At 40.4% G+C, this 24156-nt stretch overlaps 1 protein-coding gene across 2 annotated transcripts in view; it reads left to right on the top strand.

The window, feature by feature from the left end:
* Positions 1 to 24156, top strand: part of RETREG1 (reticulophagy regulator 1) — a 128163-nt gene that overhangs the window by 84289 nt on the left and 19718 nt on the right. For both annotated transcript variants that reach the window (XM_074945010.1, XM_074945011.1), the window contains 3 exons: positions 9076 to 9202; positions 11209 to 11293; positions 17252 to 17389. In XM_074945010.1, coding sequence (XP_074801111.1) covers positions 9076 to 9202; positions 11209 to 11293; positions 17252 to 17389 — 350 coding nt within the window. The remainder of the gene's footprint in view (positions 1 to 9075; positions 9203 to 11208; positions 11294 to 17251; positions 17390 to 24156) is intronic.

Consider the following 24156-nt stretch of genomic DNA (forward strand, 5'->3'; position numbering starts at 1 on the left):
GCCATCCTTTTTGTTACTCCTCCAGTCAGATGAATTATCTGCAAAATAATCATTAAAGTTATAAGGGAGAGTTCTTCTAGTGGCATGCTGCTTTCATGTCTGTTAGTTCCTGATACTGTTTTCACTTATTTTTTTTAACTGGTATCGTATTTTGGGGAATGTGGAAATACTATGTACCTTTTAAATGTTTGATTAGTCATTTAAGTAGCACATTTAGGTAGTGCTTTAAATACATAGATACATACAAATTCATCCCCTTCCTTAACCAGAGTCAAGGCAAGTAACAGTAATCCTGGGAATTGAGCCTGTACAGATGAGTGGAGGAACCTAAATGAGTTAAAACATTTGATTTTTTTTAAATTGATTTAAATCAGGTCGAGACTTTGTAAAACTAATTTGAAAAACTACTATTTCAATTTCAGATTAAAATGTATAATGAACTAAATGATAAATGTCTGTTTTTAAATGCTACAACAGAGAAGGTATGTTACATTTTACAAAACCACTGTAGTCAAAAACAAAATATTGAAAGTTAAGGCCCTAATGATGGAAACACTTAAGTAGGTACACAACTCAAATAATCTAATTTATTTCAGCTAAACTACACTCAGTGTACAGAGATTATTGGTGAAGAGAGTTAATATGAAAGACTCATAAAGGATTCAGAAATTAGGCAGTGGGGATTTTGGTGATAATAAAGAGGAAGAATTAACAGGAATTAGCAAAAAAAAAATGAATATGGTTGGGAGGGAACAGGGGTCAATGTCAGACACATTGAAGTCAAATTTTCCACAAACAACGTTTGTGTTCTCTTCCATGTTTCCCCCTGAGCATAGAAGGAGTTCTTATAACAATCTACAAAAATATTCTCCTTCAAAGCTCGCCTTAAAACCCACCTCTGTTGTGATACCTGCAAAACATTTGACAGTGGCTAAGCAGTTGATAAGCAGTGATCACAGCATGTTAGATTTACTGTAATTATCTGTTACCTGGTGCTTCCCACGTCTGTTATAGTCACCTGTTGTGTCTTATTTTATACTTCAGTTGTAAGCTCTTGGGGACTGGTGCCTCTAGATGCTACTGCAATACAAATCATGATTGAAATAGCAAATCTTGGCAACAGGAAGGTTACTGTCCTTGTCAAGACTAACAAAAGGGTATTGGTGGACAGGAAGTAGAGGAAAATAAGTTCAGTTTTGGAAAGATTGTTCTCATCACAGCTCTGTGAAATGGATCCTTGTCTGGGTGGCCAGTAGAAAAGGGGTTTTTGCCCCTTAAGGACTCTCCTTTCATCAGGTAGTAGAAGGGGAAGAGGTGGAAAGTTTCGAGGGATGGAGCAGGGAAGAACAGGAAACAGCTGGACCAAGGGGAAAGGGCACACCCTTCTTGCTGACTTGAAGAGTGGAGGGGTATTTATACCCCTGTGCAGTCCTAGAGAAGCTCTCTTGTACCTGTATTGGGCTGGCAGCACCTACTCTCCCACCATGAAGTTTGCACAAAGACCAGGTTTCCTTATGATCCACTGTGGGCATTATGCTAGTTGTCCTGTTTTCCTTGGGAAGGAATTTTTCCCTGACTGCCAAATTGATTGAGATGGGGTGGGGTTTTTTCACCTGTCACACAGCAGGTTTGGGACCTGGTTGGTGGGGAAGGGGGGTCAGGTTATAATGTCGCAGCTTGATACATAAAACTCATGGCAGTTGTCCCATGCATGTACTTGTTACTGAAGGGATATGGTTATCAGATAAAATGGATTGGAAAATGATTTGAAAGGAAAGCATCCCCCAAGGGAGCCAATCCCCCTCCCCCCTTTTATAGCCCTTTTACCTAATTCAAGGGGAAGGCGATGGGATCCCAGGAACGGGATGGCTGGGACCAGGTCAGGGATTATGTAGAAATGATTAAGGAAGCAGTGATGACCTGCACTGTAAAACATATTGCCAGGGGTACTCCAAGTTAGTTTAACTGCATAAAGTTGTGGCATAATTAAGCCATATCTGTTGACTCCTGTCTGTCTTCTGGACAACGAGTTTGGGAGCAAAACATCCAAGGAGAAATAAATGTCTGACACAATTGGAGATGGAGTTGTGGGGTTGAGAGTCACGGGCTGTACAAGTGAGAGCAAATTAAGTGACCTAAAGAGAGAAGTTAGAGGGAGAAGTGGAAGATTGTAATAAGTGTTGAGGGATGCCAGCATACAGGAGAAAAAGATGAGCATTTACCAAAGAAACACTGAAAGAGTGGTCAGCAGGGTAAGAAGAATACATGGAAGGCTCTTTTCAGGATTAAAGATACAAAAGATACAAGATACATGCTTGTAAGTAAAGGGAAAAGAAGGTGCAGAGCAGATTATAAAGATAAATGGCACGGGAGGGGAATGAGAGGGGTTTTGAGGGACAAGAAAAAGGGGATGGGTTCTGTGGAAAAAGTACTTAAAGGCAAATAATAGAAGAGACACATTGAATTTGGACATTATAGTGGAAAAGGGAGGAGAGAAGTTCTTGCTGAAGAGTGTCTAATTTGCTTTTGGGGGGGAAAAAACCCATAGATGGATCTGTCTCCCATGAGGGCTTTCATAGAGTGTTGGCAAAGAATTGGGAAGCACAAATGGTAATCAGGCAATCAGTCAAGAGTGTAATGCCAAAGTTTTTTGCCCTCTAGTTTATGACCTTGAAACAACGTTGGACTTGTTTGGCTGAAGGCTTACCAAAGACTTTGTTTCAATATTTCAATTTTTCTGCATCTTGTAGACATGGACATAATCAGTGATAGTCTCCATTAGATCATTAGACGATTTCCAAAGGTGTTTCAACCAAGGCTCTACATTGTCATGCACAATACAGTAATTTGTTTGCAAATAACAGAATTGCACACACTGTCCCACAAATGGGGTATTAAATCAAATATTCTTGACATGCAAAAATGGTTGTGCACAAATTTAGAAGTCTTTTAAAAATGTGGCCCTTAAAGATTTTAAGGCTTTGTGAAATGCAGTTTAGTGACTTGGGAAATAAGCTCAAATCAAGAAATACCGTGTTCAGGGAAGTTCCAAAAACATGATGGCTAGAAATACTTGAGTTCACATGTACTGTTTGAATGTATTAATGTAATTGCAAAGATGCTTGTGAACTCCATGTTAACTATATTGTATGGCACCATATGGTGATCAGCACCACACATCATACATCACCTTAGGTATCTGCAACACTGGTTCTCAACACAGTACTTTCCCTGAATTGAATACCTTGTACTTTTTCAATGTCAGAAAAAGTTTGATGGTTAAAATAAAATGAGGAAAAATGTGTTTCTGGATTATGCATTCTCATGCTTCTAATGTCTTTTGGGGGAAGGATGATATTGACATAACATTGCCTGCTCTCCCTGCATAACAGTTGAAGTACAAGAGAGGAGGCAGCAGGATCAATGCTTTCAAGTGGCCACAGTAGAAACCTGCAGGCAAACATTTTTTAGTCACGGTTTGTTTGAGATCAAGAGGGGGGAAACCTGGGAAATGCGTCTGAAAATCAGGACTGTCCCAAGCAAAATAAGAGAGTGCTGAGGTTGTAGGAAGGACAGGGATATGTGTATCTATTGTGATTTCCTATAGGTGAGTGCTGAAGGAAATTGCTAAGTGTTTTTAGCTAAGTATACATTGCATTGGTGCATACTGTACACAAGGTGCAGTTAAATTAGATGCTTACAGTTTCACATAAAACAATGATAAATACTGCGTCTATTCTTCCTGTATGTGTTTGTGTATATCTCTTTTTGTTCTCTTTAATATTCTTTCATGTTGTGATCTGTGGAAATAATTCTTAATGCAATTAAGACAGACACATTGCTATTGTCAGCCTTCACAGTTTGCTTGCTGTATTTTCTGGCTTATGGCCTATAATTCATATATAGTGTTGGCTTTCTATTCTCTGAGCTATTGCTTCATTGTTAAAGCTGTGCAAAACCAGGGGTAGTTCTTATGAAGATATTCCACAATCCTCTCGTACTATTTTTCCATCCCTAATATTTTTCATGGTTTTTGCAATGACTGAAGGACCCTATAATAATTTTTTTTTTAAAGGGAGCAAAGTATATAAGATGTTTGAAGTCTTTAAACCATGATTTGAGGACTTCAATAGCTCAGACATAGGTGAGAGGTTTATTGCAGGAGTGGGTGGGTGAGATTCAGTGGCCTGCATTGTGCAGGAGGTCAGACTAGATGATCATAGTGGTCCCTTCTGACCTTAATATCTATGAATCTGTAATCATGGTACTGTCCTCATCCTAGTGCTGAGAAGCCCACTTTCTGCCCTTTTACAAATACTAGAGTTGCTGATACTGTCAGAACCTGCCTTAGGCAGTGGCTCATGGGGGAAGACAACAGATCCCAAAACTGGTAACTCTCTTAGAAGGAGGCACCCTATACATCCCCTTCCTAAACAGCACTCCTAGGGAGAATGTTGCGATCCTCATCACCCAAACTGGCTGTCTTCTCCTTGCTGCCAAACTGATGGAGAGTTGCTGTATTTCTTAAAGCCAATTTTTCAAAATATATGTAATTAAATTTAGAATCTACTAACTACATTTTTAGGTATTACCACTATGGACAGGAAGCACTACAGATTGATTTAATTTAGCTCCAGGGGCCAGTATTGTTAGTATATGGAGGAGAAGAGAAAGGTTCCAAGCCTGCAATGGTTCTATAGTTATCCTAGCACTAATCCCTACAAGAACTGTGATATTGTGATATTAGAAATTTGTAGCTCTTTAAGGCTGCCCCCCAGTTACTTCCTCCACTTTCTGAAACACAAAGTATAGCCCCCAATATATGCCAAGAATTTACTGGAAATGTTGTGTTTTGCCATATTACTTTTCCAACAGATGTGTGGGTAATTAAAGTCCCCCACTACTATCAGTGCTTGTGGTTTGCATATTTCTGTTATTTGTTCTAGAAATTCCTCCTCCATCTGCTGTTTCTGATTTGGTGGTCTCTAGTTAGACCTCTACTATGACATAATCCATATTTTTTTACCCCTTTTATCTTTACACGGAGACTTTGAAGTGGTCTATTCTCACCTACTTCTGGACCTCAGAACAAGTACATATATTTTTAATATCTAATAAAACACCTCCTCCCTTTCTTTCCTGCTTGTCCATCATAAACAAGGTATACCCCTTTATACCAATATTTCAGTCATGAGACTTATCCCACCAAGTCTCTGTGGTGCCAATTGTCATAATTTATCATGTCGACAAATACTGTCAGTTCTTAATGTGTATTCCCCATACTCCTTGCATTTGTGTATAGACATCTGAGATGTTGAGCAGATTCCCCCCACTGATTTCCCTCTTGTTTCTCCTATGATCCTATTTTAATTTTTCATGTTCCTCCCCGCTCTCAATATCTAGTCCTCTGTTAAGATGGCCTCTTTTTATGCTTACCTGTGAGCTTTTGTCACATCCTCCTGGAACCTAGTTTAAAGCCCTCCTCACAAGGTTGGCAAGTCGGTATGCAAATATGTTCTTCCCCTTGTTGGTCAGGTAGACCGTCTTTTCCCAGCATACCTTCCCCCTGGAACGGCATGCCATGGTCAAGAAAGCTGAAGTCCTCCCATCGATACCATCCATGCAGCCATCCATTTATCTCCAGGATCTGCATGTCACTGCCTGGGCCCTCACTTTCAACCAGGAGGATGGGTGAGAAGACAACCTACTCCTCTGACCCCTTTCACTCTTGCTCCCTGAGTCCTGTAGTCAGCACTGATCTGCTTAGGGTCAGACCTAGCAGTATCATTAGTGCGTGTGTAGATGAACAGCATGGTAAGAGGGACGGATGAACTTTGGCAGCTTTTCCATAACATCTCAGATGTGTGCTGCAGGCATGCAGCGCACATCTAAAGACATCATGTCATGTTGGCAGATGGAAGCCTCCATCCCCCTCAGATGGGACTCCCCAACCACTAGCACCCTATCTCTCCCTATGAAAAGAATGGTGGAATGCAGAAAGCACAGCCTGCTATTCGGCAGCTATTTTCTGTTTAAGTCTGACAAATTGTGAGTGGGCTTGGAGCCACAGTACCTTGTGCGACTGCAACTATATACCATATATTCATATTTATAAAGCCTAATCAGACAGTAATTTCTCACTTTAAATTAATTTTGTTGCTTATTGTTGGAGGTTAATTACTGATGTAGATAAGTGCCTATATAACATTAGTACTGAATACTATTTTCAAAACAGTCTCTGTATTTTTAATTATTTTGTTGCATATTTTTAAATATCTACAGTACTTCACAAGGGTACAAATAAGCTTAAATTAATGCTTGCAAAACATTTTGAAGTCTTATTTTATTTATAGTTTGTCACTTTATTCAAATTTTATACTGATGCAAGACAATCTCATATTATAAAATATAATGACAACAATATGCAATTAAAAGTGAATATTAGCTCATCACTGACTCCCTAACACGCTGACTAAAGAGTAATTTAAAAAAATAGTCAAGTTTTAATTAGGCATATGAGGTTTTACACAGAGAATGAGATCAAAGCAGCTTGTTGTTTAACCAGCTTTCAGCTTAACAAAGTCAATCAGTCCAGGAAAAAGTTTGCAAGTTTTAAACTCACTCACACGAATAAAAAAGCCTAAACAAGTTGTTACAGTGAAATTTTCAGCAAGAACCACATTCATTTTAAAATTTCTTAATGATTTGAAATTTTTAACAGTAAAGCAGTTTCTTTAGAATCCGTTTTGAAATCATTTAAAAATATTCTAAATTAGTATGCCAACCCAAATATTTGGACAAGTGTTTTGGGGTCAGTTCTGAGTACATTTCCTTCCAAATTCATGCTAGTTGAATTTTAAATAGCAAAAATGGAGCTAGTATGGCTCTTAGTGAAATCTAATGATTTTTTACTGAATTTTTTACTCTGAATGGTATGAAAAACTGAAAATAAAGGTAGTTTGTCTTTGCTATCTAGCTAAGAAAGTTCCTCTTTCAACTGAATGGTAGAACAATCTGGAAAGAGGGGCCTCTGTTTGGCAGCCTGTAGTTTTATGCAGTGTTGCTGTAGCAGTGTGGGGGCCAGGATATTAGAGAGACCCACCTTGAGCCTTTAATTTGTGTATTTAGCACTGTGCATGATACTTTGGGGGGTTTTTTTCTTTCCCCCTTCCTTTCTTTATCTAGTTCTTTGGTTTCTCTATAGTTTGACCCATCTGTGACCAAAGGAATTATTACTGCTAATATAAAAGTTTTTGTTGATTATTGTTGGCAATCTCATAGTAATGCATTAGACTTAATAGGTTGAGTGTCAAAGTAAAAGGACAGTAGTACTGTGTACAGGTTACTTCCGTACAGTCTGATCAATGCTGTGCTACCTGAGTAGTCACTGATACGGTTGCCAACTCCCTATCTACTAATGTGGGACATGTAATTCAGATTCTGGATATATATGTGATGGTACATCTTTTACATTAATGGAACATAATATTCATAGGCCAGTACCAATTGTTCATTCTGTTTGCTACCGTTTCCTGTGTTCAGATGTTTACCATGCACTCATCCAAGCTAAAATTAAAAGCAAACAGGCAATCACTTAAAACGTTCAGGTTGTTAGGACAAAAATTAGATCTATTTTGTGTGGGTTTTTTCTAACATCTTGCTGCACATTCAGCCTACATTAATTCTTCTATATGGGTTCCTTTTTTAAAAAAAAATTCTAAAATAAAAATGGCGATAGACTTGTTCTCTTGAGCAACTATACAATAATAAATTAGGGTGCCTGCACAATAAACAAACAAAAAATAATAAGAAAATGGATTTAAACCTCAACGCTTCAGCCGATGGCTTTGGTTTTAGGATAGAAAAATAAATCTGATAAAGATTTCTCAAATTTGCAAAAAAATTTCTCATTTGCATGCTAAAAATACCCACCAGAATATTATACAATAAATGAACCACATTAAATGGCACACAGTATGGTTTTAAATGTATGAAAAATGCCCTGACAATGTCCTTTTTAAAAGGAAACACTAATAACACAAAGTTGGTGTTTACTTAGTTGTATAAGGCAGGTGTGGATCTGGACTTTGAAGTTAATGCTTCCAAAGGGCCAACATTAATAAGCAATGATTCCAGCTGTGATTGTTTACAGGGACCTAGAAATATATTACACAGAACTGAGCTATTATGTGTTTTAGGTCTGTTTAGCTATGTAGTTTCAATAAGAGAACGTATTGGTTTAAAGAGTGTAAGATATTGCTATAAGCAAGAGTACAAGTACCGGTAGTTTATTATTCAGAGAAAAAGATTTGATTTTGGAAAACACAGTCAAGCTGTGGAAAGATTCTGAAGCCAAGGAACCTGCATGTGTTTGACTACTGTACATAGTGATTTCCCAGATTTTAGCTCAGGCTTTTCATCACTATGGCTAACTATTATTTAATTGTTTGTATTCCCAATATCACCTAAAAGGCTCTGTCAGGATTGGGGTTCCATTGTGCACTGTAAAAACATAAAATAAGAGACAATAATACCTCCTCTATGAGTTTAAATCTAAATAGACAAGGCAGAGAGATGATGTCGGGGGGAAGATGTGCCATACAGTTAGAGTAAATTGAGTGGTGGTTTGCAAACATGTTAGGAAAGAATGTCCAGAGGAAAAAACTGTAGAAAGTAGTTTGATGACATAATTGGTGACTGCCAACTTGTAATCTTTAAATTGAGTGGTCTGCATACAAGAGAATACTGTGGTCATATATTTAAATATTTATTTAACAATATAACAAATAACATTTAAATATTCTTGCCTTGCACCTCACTCCACAAGGAGACTTTATTAGATCATTGTGTAATTCATTGGCCATAAAATATGGGATAATAAGCACTGTGGATTTCTATAGCATAGCAGTAGCTGTAGGATAAATGGCAATCAGTTTTAAAAATGGTCAGATTTTGTTTAGGTTTTTTTTATTTCAGTAATAATATGAAAGATTAATCATGTGAGCAAAATATTCCATAAAAGCAATGCCTTCTCAGTTTTACTTGTAACTAAAGTTTTTGTTTTTCTGTACTCAGCTGGGAAGTCATCAATTCCAAACCTGACTACAGGCCCAGAATAAACCAATGTATTGCAGATGCATTGGTGAATTTATTTCTGTTTCTTCAAGAAATGTCACACTTCAAAGAGAAGAACCCTGGCAAGGTAAGTTCAATAAAGTAAACTCAATATTTTTATCCTGTTTTATCAGGAGGTGTTATGTCTCAGCAAACTATGATTGATAATATAGTAGGTAAATTTGCTAAAATAAAGACACTAAGCTAGATTCAGTAAGGGCTTGTGCTGGCTTTTTCTTGTACGGATTGTAAGGGAGGCTCCATGTAGCAGAAAAGTTGCCCAGGGGAAAGGTTTAAGGCAGTAGAGCCCCTCCCCCCCTTAGCTGCTGGGCTTTCAGCCAGCCACTGTGTAACACCAGAATTGGGGCAGGATATGGCATGACCAGGGTGGCTATGGGATGCACTTCTCTGGTGGAAATGCCATCTGTCTCCCTAGGGTAGAGACATCAGAAAGATCAGATCACAGGAATAGCTTTAACAAAAACAGGAGAATGGGGCACCCTGTGGCTGCTGGGAGGCTTCACAGACTGGGGTTCCGAATGGCTAGTGGGGGAACAGCGTTGAGCCAGCGGCTGAATGGGAGTGGGGTGCAAGACCACATGAGGATGGGAGGTGTGGGGACAAGGGCACGTTCCTGACTGAATGGGAGAGGCTTGGGGTCAGCCAGGGTCTGTATGAGGAAAGCTCACCAACTCCTTAAGAATCCCGCTCCTCCCCACCCCCAAAAAAGCCTGTTCCATACTTTTCCCACCCTCACTTAACAACCTTCCAGATTCACTCCGGGCTCCTTCCCTCTCTGTCATCTCCTCTGTTACCCCTGGCTCCCCCAAGCCTTTTCACTGCTTCTGACAGGTGCAGGAAATATAGTTCTGTACTGTAATTTAAAGGAATTACTCAAAGTTCTGTATTAATATACCTAGTAAGAAATCTGTCTATTTACCAGAATCTTTTTTTGGTCTGTATTGTTACAGACATGCTTGCTGACAGATATTTTGAAATAAATTACCAAAATAATTGAAACTGGCATGATTATATTGTGTTATTTTGACAAATAAAATATGCAGAATTTTGCAGAATTTCAAAATATTGTGCACAGAATTTTAATTTTTTTGGCACAGAATTCCCCGAGGAGTAATTAAGGCATTTTAGTGTTTGAGGTCTCAGTTTAGACAAAACTGATTTTTAAAGACACATTAGATTCTTTTTCCTCCTCCCTTTTCCCCCGATGGTGTCACTGTTCTATTATTAAGACCATAAGAGAAAAAGTAAAGTCTGATAGTGGGTGCTGCTCCTTCTTAATTAATTTTATCTCCTAATTTAATTAACAAGCTTGTACATTCTCAGAAAATGTATGGTATTTTCTAAAAATAAGTGCTGTAGTTTTGGGGGAGGATATGTTGTATTTTTCAAACACAACAGAGGTTAAATCCCTTCTTTATATATGCAAAATTCAGATTAATCTATGGAGCAGTATCTGATGCTTCCATAATGATACACTGTACAGTGTTTACAAGTGTCAAGAGTTAGCACGCTACAAGACAAAACAATGAAAATGTCAAGTAAATTACAACTTAGTTTGCACAAAGCTATATCTGGCTTTAGCTAGACCTTGTCAGTGCCTTCCTTTCATGGTCGTCAAAATCAGCACCCAGTTTTAAATAGAGTAAAAAAACAAACAAACCAAGTTGTAGTTTTCAGATGGATTTTGAAGATGGTGACCTAACAAAACGAGCACCTGTTATTACTGCCTTTACAGTAGAAATACTACTGTATTTCTTTTGATATTCATTGTATCCAGTTTTCATGACTGGTGATGACCTGGAGGTTGTTAAACCTTCCATATAGTAGGTAGAGGGAAGAAGCCTTATTTTTATTACACCACCTGAGACATAGCCTAATCACCCAAAAATGTTGTTTAATTCTTACTGTAATACTTGTATTGCAATTACTGTATAATAAAAAAAAATCTTCAATATTGTACTTTTAAACTAGAATATTACCCTGCTGGGGAACTGTTCTTATCACAAAGTGTAAATATTTAATGTCCTAGCAATATGAATTCTAACTATCATCTCTGATCTCTTCTGTTTTCAGTTTTGCCTTCTGGTCTGCAGTGTGTGTACATTTTTCACTGTCTTGGGTAGTTACATTCCTGGAATTGTACTCTCCTACTTTCTATGTAAGTATAGTCTTTTTTTTTTTTAGTCATGTCTTATGCATGTTGTATATTCATTATGCAGTCTAACATACAGTCTGTTTTTTAAGAAAGTAGTTCCGTATATGGACCTTGACCAATGATGGTTTCATATGGAAGTCAGATTACAGATTTTTCAGTTTGTCAGTTACAATTCTGGCACATCGTGGCACCACTGTATGATATCTTTTAGGCAGTGATACAGAGAGAGACACACTTATGTGAAAATAAAAATAAATAAAACACACTTACGCAAATAAAAATATGTGCTACCATGACCACAAATTCCCTATTGGAACTTCTGAAAATATTTAGTCACTTTGTATAAGTAGTCATTATAATGTTGCTTTCCCATAGAAGAGAAACCATACATTCCCACCCCACAATGTCTGGACCAGGTTAGAATGTGCTGTTTTTTATGTGTACTTTGTCAATGATTTCCATCTTTCAGCAGTATATTTCCTTTTCTCAGACAGCAAATGATGTCTTCAAAGACTGATGGTGGGCTCTGAGCGACATCTCACTGAGATGTCTCTTCCATGGAAAATTATCCCACTACCTCTACTGTTGTTGTGGTTTTTTTGTTTTGTTTTGTTTTTTTTACAAATTATGTCACCAACTCCTGTAGTGTATCATGTGTCCACATTGTCATCTAATACTGTCATTTATATATGAATGGAGTTTTAAAAAATTCAAGAGAGTGGGTGAAGAGCTGAGTAAATTATATGTAAAAAACCCCATATGCCTCTGTTTTGCCAGTATATCAGTGTCAATCTCTGCTGCTGTGCGGGAGTGCCTTGTCCTTTCAAGAGAACTCCTATTTAAGGAGGGGGGGAAACAGTAAACTGAGGCTGATGCATATATTAATCCACTGTACTGGAGTGTGATATCAGTTCAAGCATACCATGTCAGGACATTAATAGATACAGTCAAATGGGTTAGCAGAAAAGTTCAGTGAAAATAGCAAAGATTATTACAAGAATTATTACCACCATTACAACATTTATTATAATAATGGAGCCCTGGCAGATTTAAGAGATTTATATTTAGCATTGTTGGAGTATTGCAGCACACAGCACAGTGATTTATTAAGATCACCAGTACAAAGGTTTACAGGCAGAAAAACAAAAACCTTTCTGCTTACATCGAGCTTTTTGAGCCAAATATAATAAACCTTTATTTGTTCTAAGAGAATATACCAGCATTACAGAATTAATACAACAAGAATGCCAAAAGTTTACCCCCATTGCAATTGGGAGAGTAAGTTAATTTCAAATAAATGTGGCTAGCACCCTCTTAAGATAATGACTGTACATTATCACCAAGGATCTGTCCTATACCTGGAATAGAAAACATCTACTCAAAATCAAGGAGGGCACTGGCTTTTTCCCCCCTCCTCAGGACATCCAGAATGCCATTGATAGTACTCCTGTGCTGACAGAAATGGCCCACACCCACCCAGCCACTGACTGGAAGATCACAGGGAGCAGCAAACACAGTGTGGATCCAATCTCAGATGCCAAATAGACCACTGCAGAAGGAACAGTGTTTAGAACAAGAGGTCATGTGATCAGAAATTCATTGAGATGGTAGTCATTGACAGACGTCCAATACGTTACCTCGTCCTAGCGCTTTCTATTTGTTTTATAAATTGGGTGTGTTTGATTGGAGTTATCTTTAGTTTATATTATGTTTTATTTGCATTTGATATTTTCTTTAAACATGTTGTTATAGTAACCTCTGGAGTTCATGAATACTGACTCTGTCACATGGTAGGTGATTACTTTTTTGTAACTCTGACCTATGTCATGTAACTAGGAACAGGAATTAAAGTTCAATGTCTTACAACCCTGCAATGTTGTTATATTGTGGTAACACCTAGAAGCCCCAATCAGAGATCCTGGCCCACTAAGTTAGGAACAGTAAACAGGTTGTGGTAGTTTCTTGCGGTATCCAGAACTGTAAGTCACCCTGTTACTTCTCTGCCTAAGCATAAAAGGGATCTGCTAGTGCTTAACTGAGTGACAATTCCTTGCCACTCCAGTTTGTTAGACAGCCTCACATATGCCTCAGGACTCTGCCAGTCGTAACTGCCTTGCAGGTTAACCCTCGGTGTACTTCAGTTCCCAAACTCTCCAGAAGCTTCTCCCTACAACATCCAGATCCTGTCCCTGGACATTCACAGAAATTACCAAGTATGCTGTTTCCAAACAGACAGAATATGCACATCAACCTGTTGGCTCACCTGAGGATGCACACCTCACATTAATATAACAGCACTGAGATGAATTTATAATAAAACAATAAGTTTATTAATAAAGAACCGAGATTTAAGTGAAACTAAGCAGACAATAGAAACAGAAAACAAAACAAATAAAACAAAAGTATAATCACACTTTCTAGTGACTAAAATTTATCTCAACAGGCTACAATCCTTAACTAAGATAAGTTTCTTACTTAAAGCAACCTTTCAGTGTCACCCACCCCACATGGCTGGGGATCCACCATTCATGGAATGCAAAGAGCACTGAGCTCTTTGTTCCCTCAGTGATAGATCACCAAAATGTCTTTTTGCTTCTCCTTATATTCCCCAAAGTTTATTGTCTTTGTTACCAGAGTCAGGGTGAACCCTGGGGTTCATAGTCCAGTATCTTCCCATGCTGATTTCACATTTTCATGTTAATTTGTTTCTCCTGTTTACCTCTAATGCAAATGAATTGCCCATTGTCACCGGCATCACCAGGTTCAGTTAGAAACAGAGAGATAACTATCCTCCATCTTGTCGGAGAGAGAACATGTTTCTCCCTTTCTTTATTTGGTTACAGACTCTAAAGCATAATATCATAAGCATTCATAATTCCTCATATAGTATTAATACATACATTTCACAATGATATCAATGTCCCGTGTGTCACCAGCTTTCATTTGATATCTCTGACAACATTCTTTATAGATAAATATCATGACAGCAGTGTTAGGTGTAGTGAATTTGTCCAGCCTGATGAGTTGCCAACACACGTTGAACCACCACTGGGCCTCTCTCTCTCTCTCTCTCTCTCTCTCTCACTCACACAGACACACACTAAAAAGATGGTCCATGTCCCACGATACAACATCATAGATCATTCTCCTATTACACCCATACAGCTGCCTACACTAATTATTTATCTCAGGAGCACAAGTAATCCAAGCATTGGAGGGCACATAGTGGCTACAGACAGATCAGGATGCTTCATGTTACAATACAAGGACCATTGGCCCAGGCCTCTAAAGCCCTTCATGGCTTAGCACAAAGATGATCTGCTTAAGACCTGCCAAATGTTGATTCTGTGGGGTCTGAGGAAGTCAACATCTGAGCATAACAGTTGTGCCATTCAGTTGCTTTCTTAGCTGTGGAGTTTTTTGGGCATACTTGTACACATAGGCCAAATTCTGATTTTAAGCTATGGTTTCCATGTGGAACAGGTGAAACATAGCATAGATTTCAATGCTCTCTAGTGTTTAGCTGTTCTTATATCAACTTAAAAACTTGTCTGTCTATCCTGACAGAAGAATTTATTTACTATGGTTATTCTTTGTATTAAAATAGTGCCTTCAGGTCTCATTGTGGTAAGTACTGTACAAATGCTCAGTAAGATACAGTCTGTGTCCTGAAAAAAGTATTCTCTCCATTTCACATATAGGAAACTGGGGCACGGGGAGACTAAACCATTTGCCCAAGGTCACAGGGAGAAATGTAGCAGAGTTTGGAACTGATCACATACCCCCTGATCACATATCACATATCCTACTCTAGAGCTTTAACAGTCTTTTCTCTCTACAGGGGAAATGTCAGAAATGAGGAGGAATATTTTTTAAAGCTCTCGCAGTAATGACATTTTAACAGTTGATATATTATCTGTCACCTCTTCCCCAGCATATATAGAAATGGGAGATAATGTTACCCTACAAACCTGTTATGATACTGGTCTTGGCAGCAATTATTGGCTGAATGCATTGTACATTTAAATCCACACCTTTAAATCCTATTTTGGGATGAGCCAAAATTAACAGAGCATGGATTTCTTTTAAATATAAATAAATTTTTTATTTTTGCTGACAACACCAGAAATATTATTTCATCTAGCGATTAAAATTGCTGATTGACATAGATAGATCTTCCACAACAGCAGAAACTTTCTCCAGAGTCAGTGGGACAAAGTGAACATACAAGTCTGGATCAAGTGTATCCACTCAGGGCCATTACTTGGTAACATTTTTCACTACATTTCAATGACTTTGCTTTTGTTTTTCTCCTTCTAAAAGATTTCATTTGCCTAAAAATATATATTTTAATCAGACTGTGATTGTGACCCAGGGATCTCTTGTTGCCAAGTGGCAGCAGGAATAAGTGGTACATAAGGTTACAGGAATGCCCTGGGTCTGGTATTCAATTCTAGTTTACCAAAAGAGTGTCATGACACATAATAAAAGCCTCTGTCACACTGGTTGTCAGTATCATTGCAAAATGCACGTACAGATGTTGTGTATGGAGTTATATACGAACGCTGAAAATTATGTTCTTAAGGTCTATGTATAGGGACCAGTCGCCAGGAACAGGGAGAAACAGGGTTTTCTTTCTGGCAAGAAATATTTATCTGTTTCCATGTAAATGAAGTATTGTCTGGTTCACAGTGGTACTCTACTCACCAGTCTGAACCAAATGCTAATGAAGGATAGTGAATTCTTCAAAGAGAGGAAAGGAACAGGAAGAAGAGAACAGTGGGGTAGACAGAGGCAGGGAAACCCATCTTGAGGTGCACATCAAAGGTATGTGCTGGTACATTTAAGGGTGCAAAGAGACACCCTGGCATCCTTCACCTAGGAAGTACGATAGCAAAATTTGCTTAATGGAAAAGGGGTCTCAGTCAGGCCTGGTTGACAATGTTGAGAGAACTTTGGGTGAAATAAGCTTTTTTTTAGACAGGAGGATAACTTGTTAATTAAGTTTAGCCTCTAGAAAGTATGTTATGATTTTGTTTTATATGAAACCATTTGTTTCCAATATTCTTACTCACTGTTACTTGAATTTCTGTTCTTTGATAATGAAGTTATACTTATTTTCTCTGTAAATATATCTAAGTGCTGTGTTTAGCAGAGCTGTATTCTAAGGTATAACTAGTAAGCTGCGGTGTACTGTTCCGCTGGGAATACCAGACCTAGCAGTTTTGTGAGTGTTCAGTGAATAAAGGGCTGACTCTGTAGGGAACACTCCCAGGACACACGGATTGGTGTGTGCCTGTTGCTAACCTGTACAGAAAGAGGTACAGGTAGAGCTTGTGTCACCAGAGACTGCTGGTTTCAGGAAACGGATCCACAGCAGATACAGACAAGACTTCTTCACACTAAGAACATGTGGTGGTGAGGTGCCTCACAACCCTGGCTACCCCAGGGAAGTGTCACAGTGATATCATTTTGCTTCTGATTTGCACTTGGAAGGGACAAAGAGTAGGATGAAGAGGACTTCTTATTGTTCATTTATTTTGAAAAGCAAATGGTAGGTCCCTGTGAGAGGGCTTGGATTGATGTCACTAGAGACTAAATCTCTGTTTGTCCAGATAGATTATGGCATAGGCAGCAGCCGTGAAAGACTTTGCCTCCCCTGACCTCAATAGAATTCATTTTATGGGGGCAGAAGAGAGGGTAGTTTGATCTCAGTGCCCAGCCTTCTAGAGAGACTATGAAAACAGGTGCCAGTTGATGTGAATATAATGGTAATTTTTGTGATGTGGACTAGTGATCAGTAGGAATTGTACTGAGACCAGTAACTCCTCTGATGTGGCATTAAGTTACGTAAAGGTAATTCTCTTTATATTAATGAAATGTATGACGTAATCTTTAGTTAGTGATTTAAACAGAAATATTTAAGTAACCTTTCTCTATAATCTTGGTTTTGTGTTACAGTACTATGTGCCTTTTTATGTCCGCTATTCAAGTGCAATGAATTTGGGCAGAAGATGTGCAACAAAATCAAGTCAGTCCTGCTGAAACTGGATTTTGGAATTGGGGACTATATCAACCAAAAGAGAAGAGAAAGATCTGGTAAGTAACTAATGGGGGGGGGGGTTGGTTTTTCCCACATGCAGTTTCAAATACTATATATCTAAAATTAGGCAAAAATCTACTCATATTGTCATCATCACAGTTCATCTTTTGAAACCAAGCGTGAGCATACATGTTGTTGGAATTCTAAACTGAAGGGTGGGAGCAAAGTTTAAACAGTGTACATCAAACTGACCTGTTAGGATGGGGTGAGGAGTTTTCTCCTCTCATTAGTCTTGATCTGCCCCATCACTTCATATATTTAAGAAAACTGCCTGTCTTAAAGTATGAAACATTAGTCTAGCCACCTTACTCAGAGTTACCATGTACTCCCAAATGCAAATGTTCTATTCACATTAGGTGCTTTAATGTCTAGTGATTAGATTGAGGCTTCTGAAATAAGGACTCCTAGATTCTAACCCAGCTAAATTATGCTAGTGACTGCGACTTCAGGCAATTTACATAACCTCTGTGTGTCTCTGTTTACTGATCGAGGTATTGTGAGGCTTAAGCATTTTGAGATTCTTTGAACTAAAAGATACTGTATAAGTCCATGTTGTTGTTTATTTTATTAAGATGTTTATTGTGGAAGGTGTGGCGGGGTCCCAAAGCAACTGCTGGGATGGATAAGAAATAATATACTCAACTATTTTTGAGCCATGAAATTGCACTATAGTATAAAATCAAAAGGCCATACTTCTGACACTGAAATATTAGGAAGATAAATAAAAAATGTCATCTTCATCCCAGACTTTCTCAGATAAACTTTTATTCTGGGTCATCTTTATATGAGCAAAATTATTATGTTGCTTATTTGATTGTTCACATGAGGGAGTGTGGCAGGGCGCTGCTAGGAGAGCCCTTAATTAGCTCCTGCCACCCCAGCCCCAGTCATGGGGAATGGATTGGGGCTGGGTAAATAGCCAGGAAACTGGAAACTGCCCACACCTGCCAGGCTCATTAGCAGGAGCTAAAAGGCTGGGGGGAAGTGGAAGAAGGGGAGCGGAGATCAGGAGGGAAAGGTCATGCTCAGAGGGAGTAAGGAGCCTACTAGTCTGTTGCTGGTCAGGCTGGTGTGAGGCCAAGCCAGGTAACTAGCCTGTAAACAGTAGGGTTACCATACGTCTGTATTTTCCCGGACATGTCCGGCTTTTTGATTTTTAAATCGCCATCCGGGAGGAATTTTTAAATATCTAAAAACATCCAAGATTTTGCCATTAATTATTTTTCCCCAAAGAAGAGTTGATCATTCAAGAAAGAGAGTGAATGCTGATCACTCAAGAGAGTCCTCACTTTTCCCTCCTAGCTCCCAGCGCTTGCGCCGCAAAACAGCTGTTTCGCGTAGCTGGGGGGGAGGGGGAACACGGCGCGCTCAGGGGAGGAGGCAGGGCCGGGGCGGGGTTTGGGGAGGGGGTCCAATAGGGCAGGGAGGGGGCAGAGTTGGGGCAGGGACTTTGGGGAAGGGGTTGGAATGGGGGCAGGGAAGGGGTGGAGTTGGGGTGGAGCCGGGGGTGCACAAGCAAATTCCCCCCTCCCCTCTGTGGAGTGCCCTCTTTTTTGAATGTTCAGATATGGTAACCCTAGTAAATAGTGGGAAACTGGTGGTGGGGAAAGGACACAAAATAAAGAGCACAAGTGTTGCACCAGCTTGGAGTGTCCCTGAGTCTTTAAAGAGTGGGGCCAAGGGGCCAAATCCTATGGGGCACGGCATGCACCCCGTTACATGGGGGGGCTTGTCCGGGACTCGAAGCCACCGCCAAGGAGTGGCAACTGGAGCATGGAGGGAACCATGCAGTGGCTTGCGAAGCAGCAAGAGAAGCTGCAGAAAAACATGCAGGCCTTTCAGCAGTCCCACCAGGCTGAGAGACAGGCCTTACTTGCTTGGCAGGCCGAGCAACAAAAGTCGCTCCAGGACTTCATCAGGGTGCAGGCCAGTGTACAGCATCAGCTCTTTTACCGGTTGGGGAGTCCCCCGGGAGGTGATGGCAGCCGCGCACCAGGGTTGGGGCTGTGTAAGATGGGCCCTGCCAATGACCCTGACGCCTTCCTGTGCACTTTTGAATGCGTAGCCATGAGCGCCGAATGGGACAAGGCGACCTGGGCCCTGAGACTAGCGCCCTGTCTGTCCAGAGAGGCGCAGGCTGCCGACAGGGCCCTAACTAATGAACAGGCCAAAGATGATGAGGCAGTGAAGGCAGCAGTCCTGGACCAGATGGGACTGTTGGCCAAAAAGTACCAGCAGAAATTTCGTGTGGCACGGTGGACAGGGAGCTTGTGGTCCCGCATGTTTGCCCAGAAGCTCATGGACGGGGCCACGTGGTGGTGAAGGTCCGATACCCAGATGGTGGGAGAGATAATGGACCAGGTGATCCTAGAACAATTTGGGTAGGGCCTCCCGGAAAATGTATGAGCCTACTAGTCTGTTGCTGTTGCTGGTCAGGCCAGTCGGAGTCCAAGCCGTGTAAATAGCCTGTAAATAGTGGGAAACTGGGGGTGGGGAAAGGACACAAAATAAAGAGCACAAGTGTTGCACCAGCTTGGAGTATCCCTGAGTCTTTAAAGAGCAGGGCCAGGGGGCCAAATCCTACAGGGCACAGCATGCACCCCATTACAGGGAGAAAGCAAGTGATATTGGGAAAACGTGTTTTCTCATTGGTATGAGGCTATGATTGGTAATGCTTCTTTAGCACCTTCATTGTAAGATTTTACATAGCTCTACAAAAACAAATGTAATTAAGCTTTACACCATCCTTAGGGGGAGGCATTCCCTTTTTAGATGAGGAAAACTCTGGCACATAGATCTAGAGAACTACCCAAGGACACAAAGTAGTACGTGACAGAACCAGGAATACAACCTACATTAGGAGATTGGACTCCAGACCCAGCATCTACATCTGCCTTTTTCCAGCTAGACTACATGAAAAAAATTACACTTCTTAAAATATCATTTTTTCCAAAGATTCAATAAATGTTTAAGGGAATTGCAATAAGACAGTCCAAACAACAAATAAATCAAAATGATCATTTAGAGAGAAAAGCAAATCTAAAATAAGAATTCTTATCACACCCATGTTCCTTTCAGACATAGATTACAGCAAATTGTATAGGCTTTGTTAAGAAATAAATCTATATCAGGAGCAAATTTCTATTTATAAACTTCTGCTAACTTTGCCTCAATGATATTTTTTTCATTTATATTGTAATTTTAAGCTGAAAATCAGGAAGTACAATGTTATGTTTCCCACAACTGTACTTGGGCACATTGCATGTATTTATGGAGCTTGACTCTTCAGTCACTTAATGTTGGACCAGTAGAATGCACATTCATTTAAAAATTTTCTTGCCATATAACCATGCATCTTGCAGTGCACTATTCCCCAGCTGTGTTTTTCTTCATCTTAATATGTATTGTGGGTGCTATCAGAGGTAAGTAAAAATTGCATTTGAAAGGGCCCAAAAGTCTATCAGCTTTTCTGCTAGGCTGCAATGCTGCTTCCAGTTAACTTCCTTTCAAAGAAATGGATGGAGGATGAGACTGTGTTTCTTCGAATAGGTTTCAGAGTAACAGCCGTGTTAGTCTGTATTCGCAAAAAGAAAAGGAGTACTTGTGGCACCTTAGAGACTAACCAATTTATTTGAGCATAAGCTTTCATGAGCTACAGCTGACTTCATCGGATGCATACTGTGGAAACTGGAGAAGACATTATATATACAGAGACCATGAAACAATACCTCCTCCCACCCCACTCTCCTGCTGGTAATAGCTTATCTAAACTGATCACTCTCCTTACAATGTGTATGATAATCAAGTTGGGCCATTTCCAGCACAAATCCAGGTTTTCTCACCCTCCGCCCCCCCCCACACAAACTCACTCTCCTGATGGTAATAGCCCATCCAAAGTGACCACTCTCCTTACAATGTGTATGAAAATCAAGGTGGGCCATTTCCAGCACAAATCCAGGTTTTCTCACACACACCCCCCCCCAGACACACACACACACAGACTCACTCTCCTGCTGGTAATAGCTCATCCAAACTGACCACTCTCCTTACAATGTGTATGATAATCAAGGTGGGCCATTTCCAGCATAAATCCAAGTTTAACCAGAACGTCTCGGGGGGGGGGGGTAGGAAAAAACAAGGGGAAATAGGCTGCCTTGCATAATGACTTAGCCACTCCCAGTCTCTATTTAAGCCTAAATTAATAGTATCCAATTTGCAAATGAATTCCAATTCAGCAGTTTCTCACTGGAGTCTGGATTTGAAGTTTTTTTGTTGTAAGATAGCGACCTTCATGTCTGTAATTGCGTGACCAGAGAGATTGAAATGTTCTCTGACTGGTTTATGAATGTTATAATTCTTGACATCTGATTTGTGTCCATTTATTCTTTTATGTAGAGACTGTCCAGTTTGACCAATGTACATAGCAGAGGGGCATTGCTGGCACATGATGGCATATATCACATTGGTGGATGTGCAGGTGAACAAGCCTCTGATAGTGTGGCTGATGTTATTAGGCCCTGTGATGGTGTCCCCTGAATAGATATGTGGGCACAGTTGGCAACGGGCTTTGTTGCAAGGATAGGTTCCTGGGTTAGTGGTTCTGTTGTGTGGTATGTGGTTGCTGGTGAGTATTTGCTTCAGGTTGGGGGGCTGTCTGTAGGCAAGGACTGGCCTGTCTCCCAAGATTTGTGAGAGTGTTGGGTCATCCTTCAGGATAGGTTGTAGATCCTTAATAATGCGTTGGAGGGGTTTTAGTTGGGGGCTGAAGGTGACGGCTAGTGGCGCTCTGTTATTTTCTTTGTTACGCCTGTCCTGTAGTAGGTGACTTCTGGGAACTCTTCTGGCTCTATCAATCTGTTTCTTCACTTCCGCAGGTGGGTACTGTAGTTGTAAGAATGCTTGATAGAGATCTTGTAGGTGTTTGTCTCTGTCTGAGGGATTGGAGCAAATGCGGTTGTATCGCAGAGCTTGGCTGTAGACGAAGGATCGTGTGGTGTGGTCAGGGTGAAAGCTGGAGGCATGTAGGTAGGAATAGCCATCAGTAGGTTTCCGGTATAGGGTGGTGCTTATGTGACCATTGTTTATTAGCACTGTAGTGTCCAGGAAGTGGATCTCTTGTGTGGACTGGACCAGGCTGAGGTTGATGGTGGGATGGAAATTGTTGAAATCATGGTGGAATTCCTCAAGGGCTTCTTTTCCATGGGTCCAGATGATGAAGATGTCATCAATATAGCGCAAGTAGAGTAGGGGCGTTAGGGGACGAGAGCTGAGGAAGCGTTGTTCTAAATCAGCCATAAAAATGTTAGCATACTTCAATCTCTCTGGTCACGCAATTACAGACATGAAGGTCGCTATCTTACAACAAAAAAACTTCAAATCCAGACTCCAGCGAGAAACTGCTGAATTGGAATTCATTTGCAAATTGGATACTATTAATTTAGGCTTAAATAGAGACTGGGAGTGGCTAAGTCATTATGCAAGGTAGCCTATTTCCCCTTGTTTTTTCCTACCCCCCCCCCCCCCAGACGTTCTGGTTAAACTTGGATTTATGCTGGAAATGGCCCACCTTGATTATCATACACATTGTAAGGAGAGTGGTCAGTTTGGATGAGCTATTACCATCAGGAGAGTGAGTTTGTGGGGGGGGGGGCGGAGGGTGAGAAAACCTGGATTTGTGCTGGAAATGGCCCACCTTGATTTTCATACACATTGTAAGGAGAGTGGTCACTTTGGATGGGCTATTACCATCAGGAGAGTGAGTTTGTGTGTGGGGGGGGGCGGAGGGTGAGAAAACCTGGATTTGTGCTGGAAATGGCCCAACTTGATTATCATACACATTGTAAGGAGAGTGATCACTTTAGATAAGCTATTACCAGCAGGAGAGTGGGGTGGGAGGAGGTATTGTTTCATGGTCTCTGTATATATAATGTCTTCTCCAGTTTCCACAGTATGCATCCGATGAAGTGAGCTGTAGCTCACAAAAGCTTATGCTCAAATAAATTGGCTGGTCTCTAAGGTGCCACAAGTACTCCTTTTCTTTCTTCGAATAGTGTCCCTATGGGTGCTCCACTTTAGGTGTCTGTGTGACCCTGCACCTCTAATCGGAGATTTTTGGTAGCAGTGCCCCATTGAGCATGTCCCTCTCTCCTGATCTGTCTGCCTCGAGGCAATTTAGCAAAGCACGGGCGAATACCCCCCCACACTTCCTTCTCTACGCCTTTGGCCTCTGAGGGAAGGAGCAGTTGTCCCTTCCTTATCTGTGTCATTAGCATAAGTAGTGTTTGTTTTGTTACCTTTGTTCTCCCTAAAAGTACTCAGGCTAGTGTTTTGTTTTATTTTATTTTTTTCCTTTGGTTTAAAAGAAAAAGGAAAAGAATTTCACTTTCCTTCCCTGTCTGGGGGCATTTCCCCCCCCCCCCGCATCTAATAGACTCATAATTATTTTCTTTTTCAGTTTAAAAAAAAAAGTAAAGACGATGTTCTTCTTCTTATTCCTCCCTGCTAGAGGATGACAACCCCCTGCCCAGAGGCTTGCCTGGCTCTCTCTGCTCCAAGCAGTGCCTCTCCGCCAAGAGTCAGTTCCTGTAATGGCCAGACACTCACTATGCCTGGGAGACCCTCACAGAAGTGCTTTACCTGCCACACCTAAAACTGCAGCCTCACGGGAGCTGAAGTAAAAATTCCTCCCTATAGAGAAAACACTTCAGTCTGCAGGGGACTCCGGGGGTGGTGACCCCGGATCATCCCCGGAGCCTTCACTTCA

This window comes from Natator depressus, chromosome 2 (assembly GCF_965152275.1).
Source record: "Natator depressus isolate rNatDep1 chromosome 2, rNatDep2.hap1, whole genome shotgun sequence".
In the NCBI taxonomy this organism is placed as follows: Eukaryota; Metazoa; Chordata; order Testudines; family Cheloniidae; genus Natator; species Natator depressus.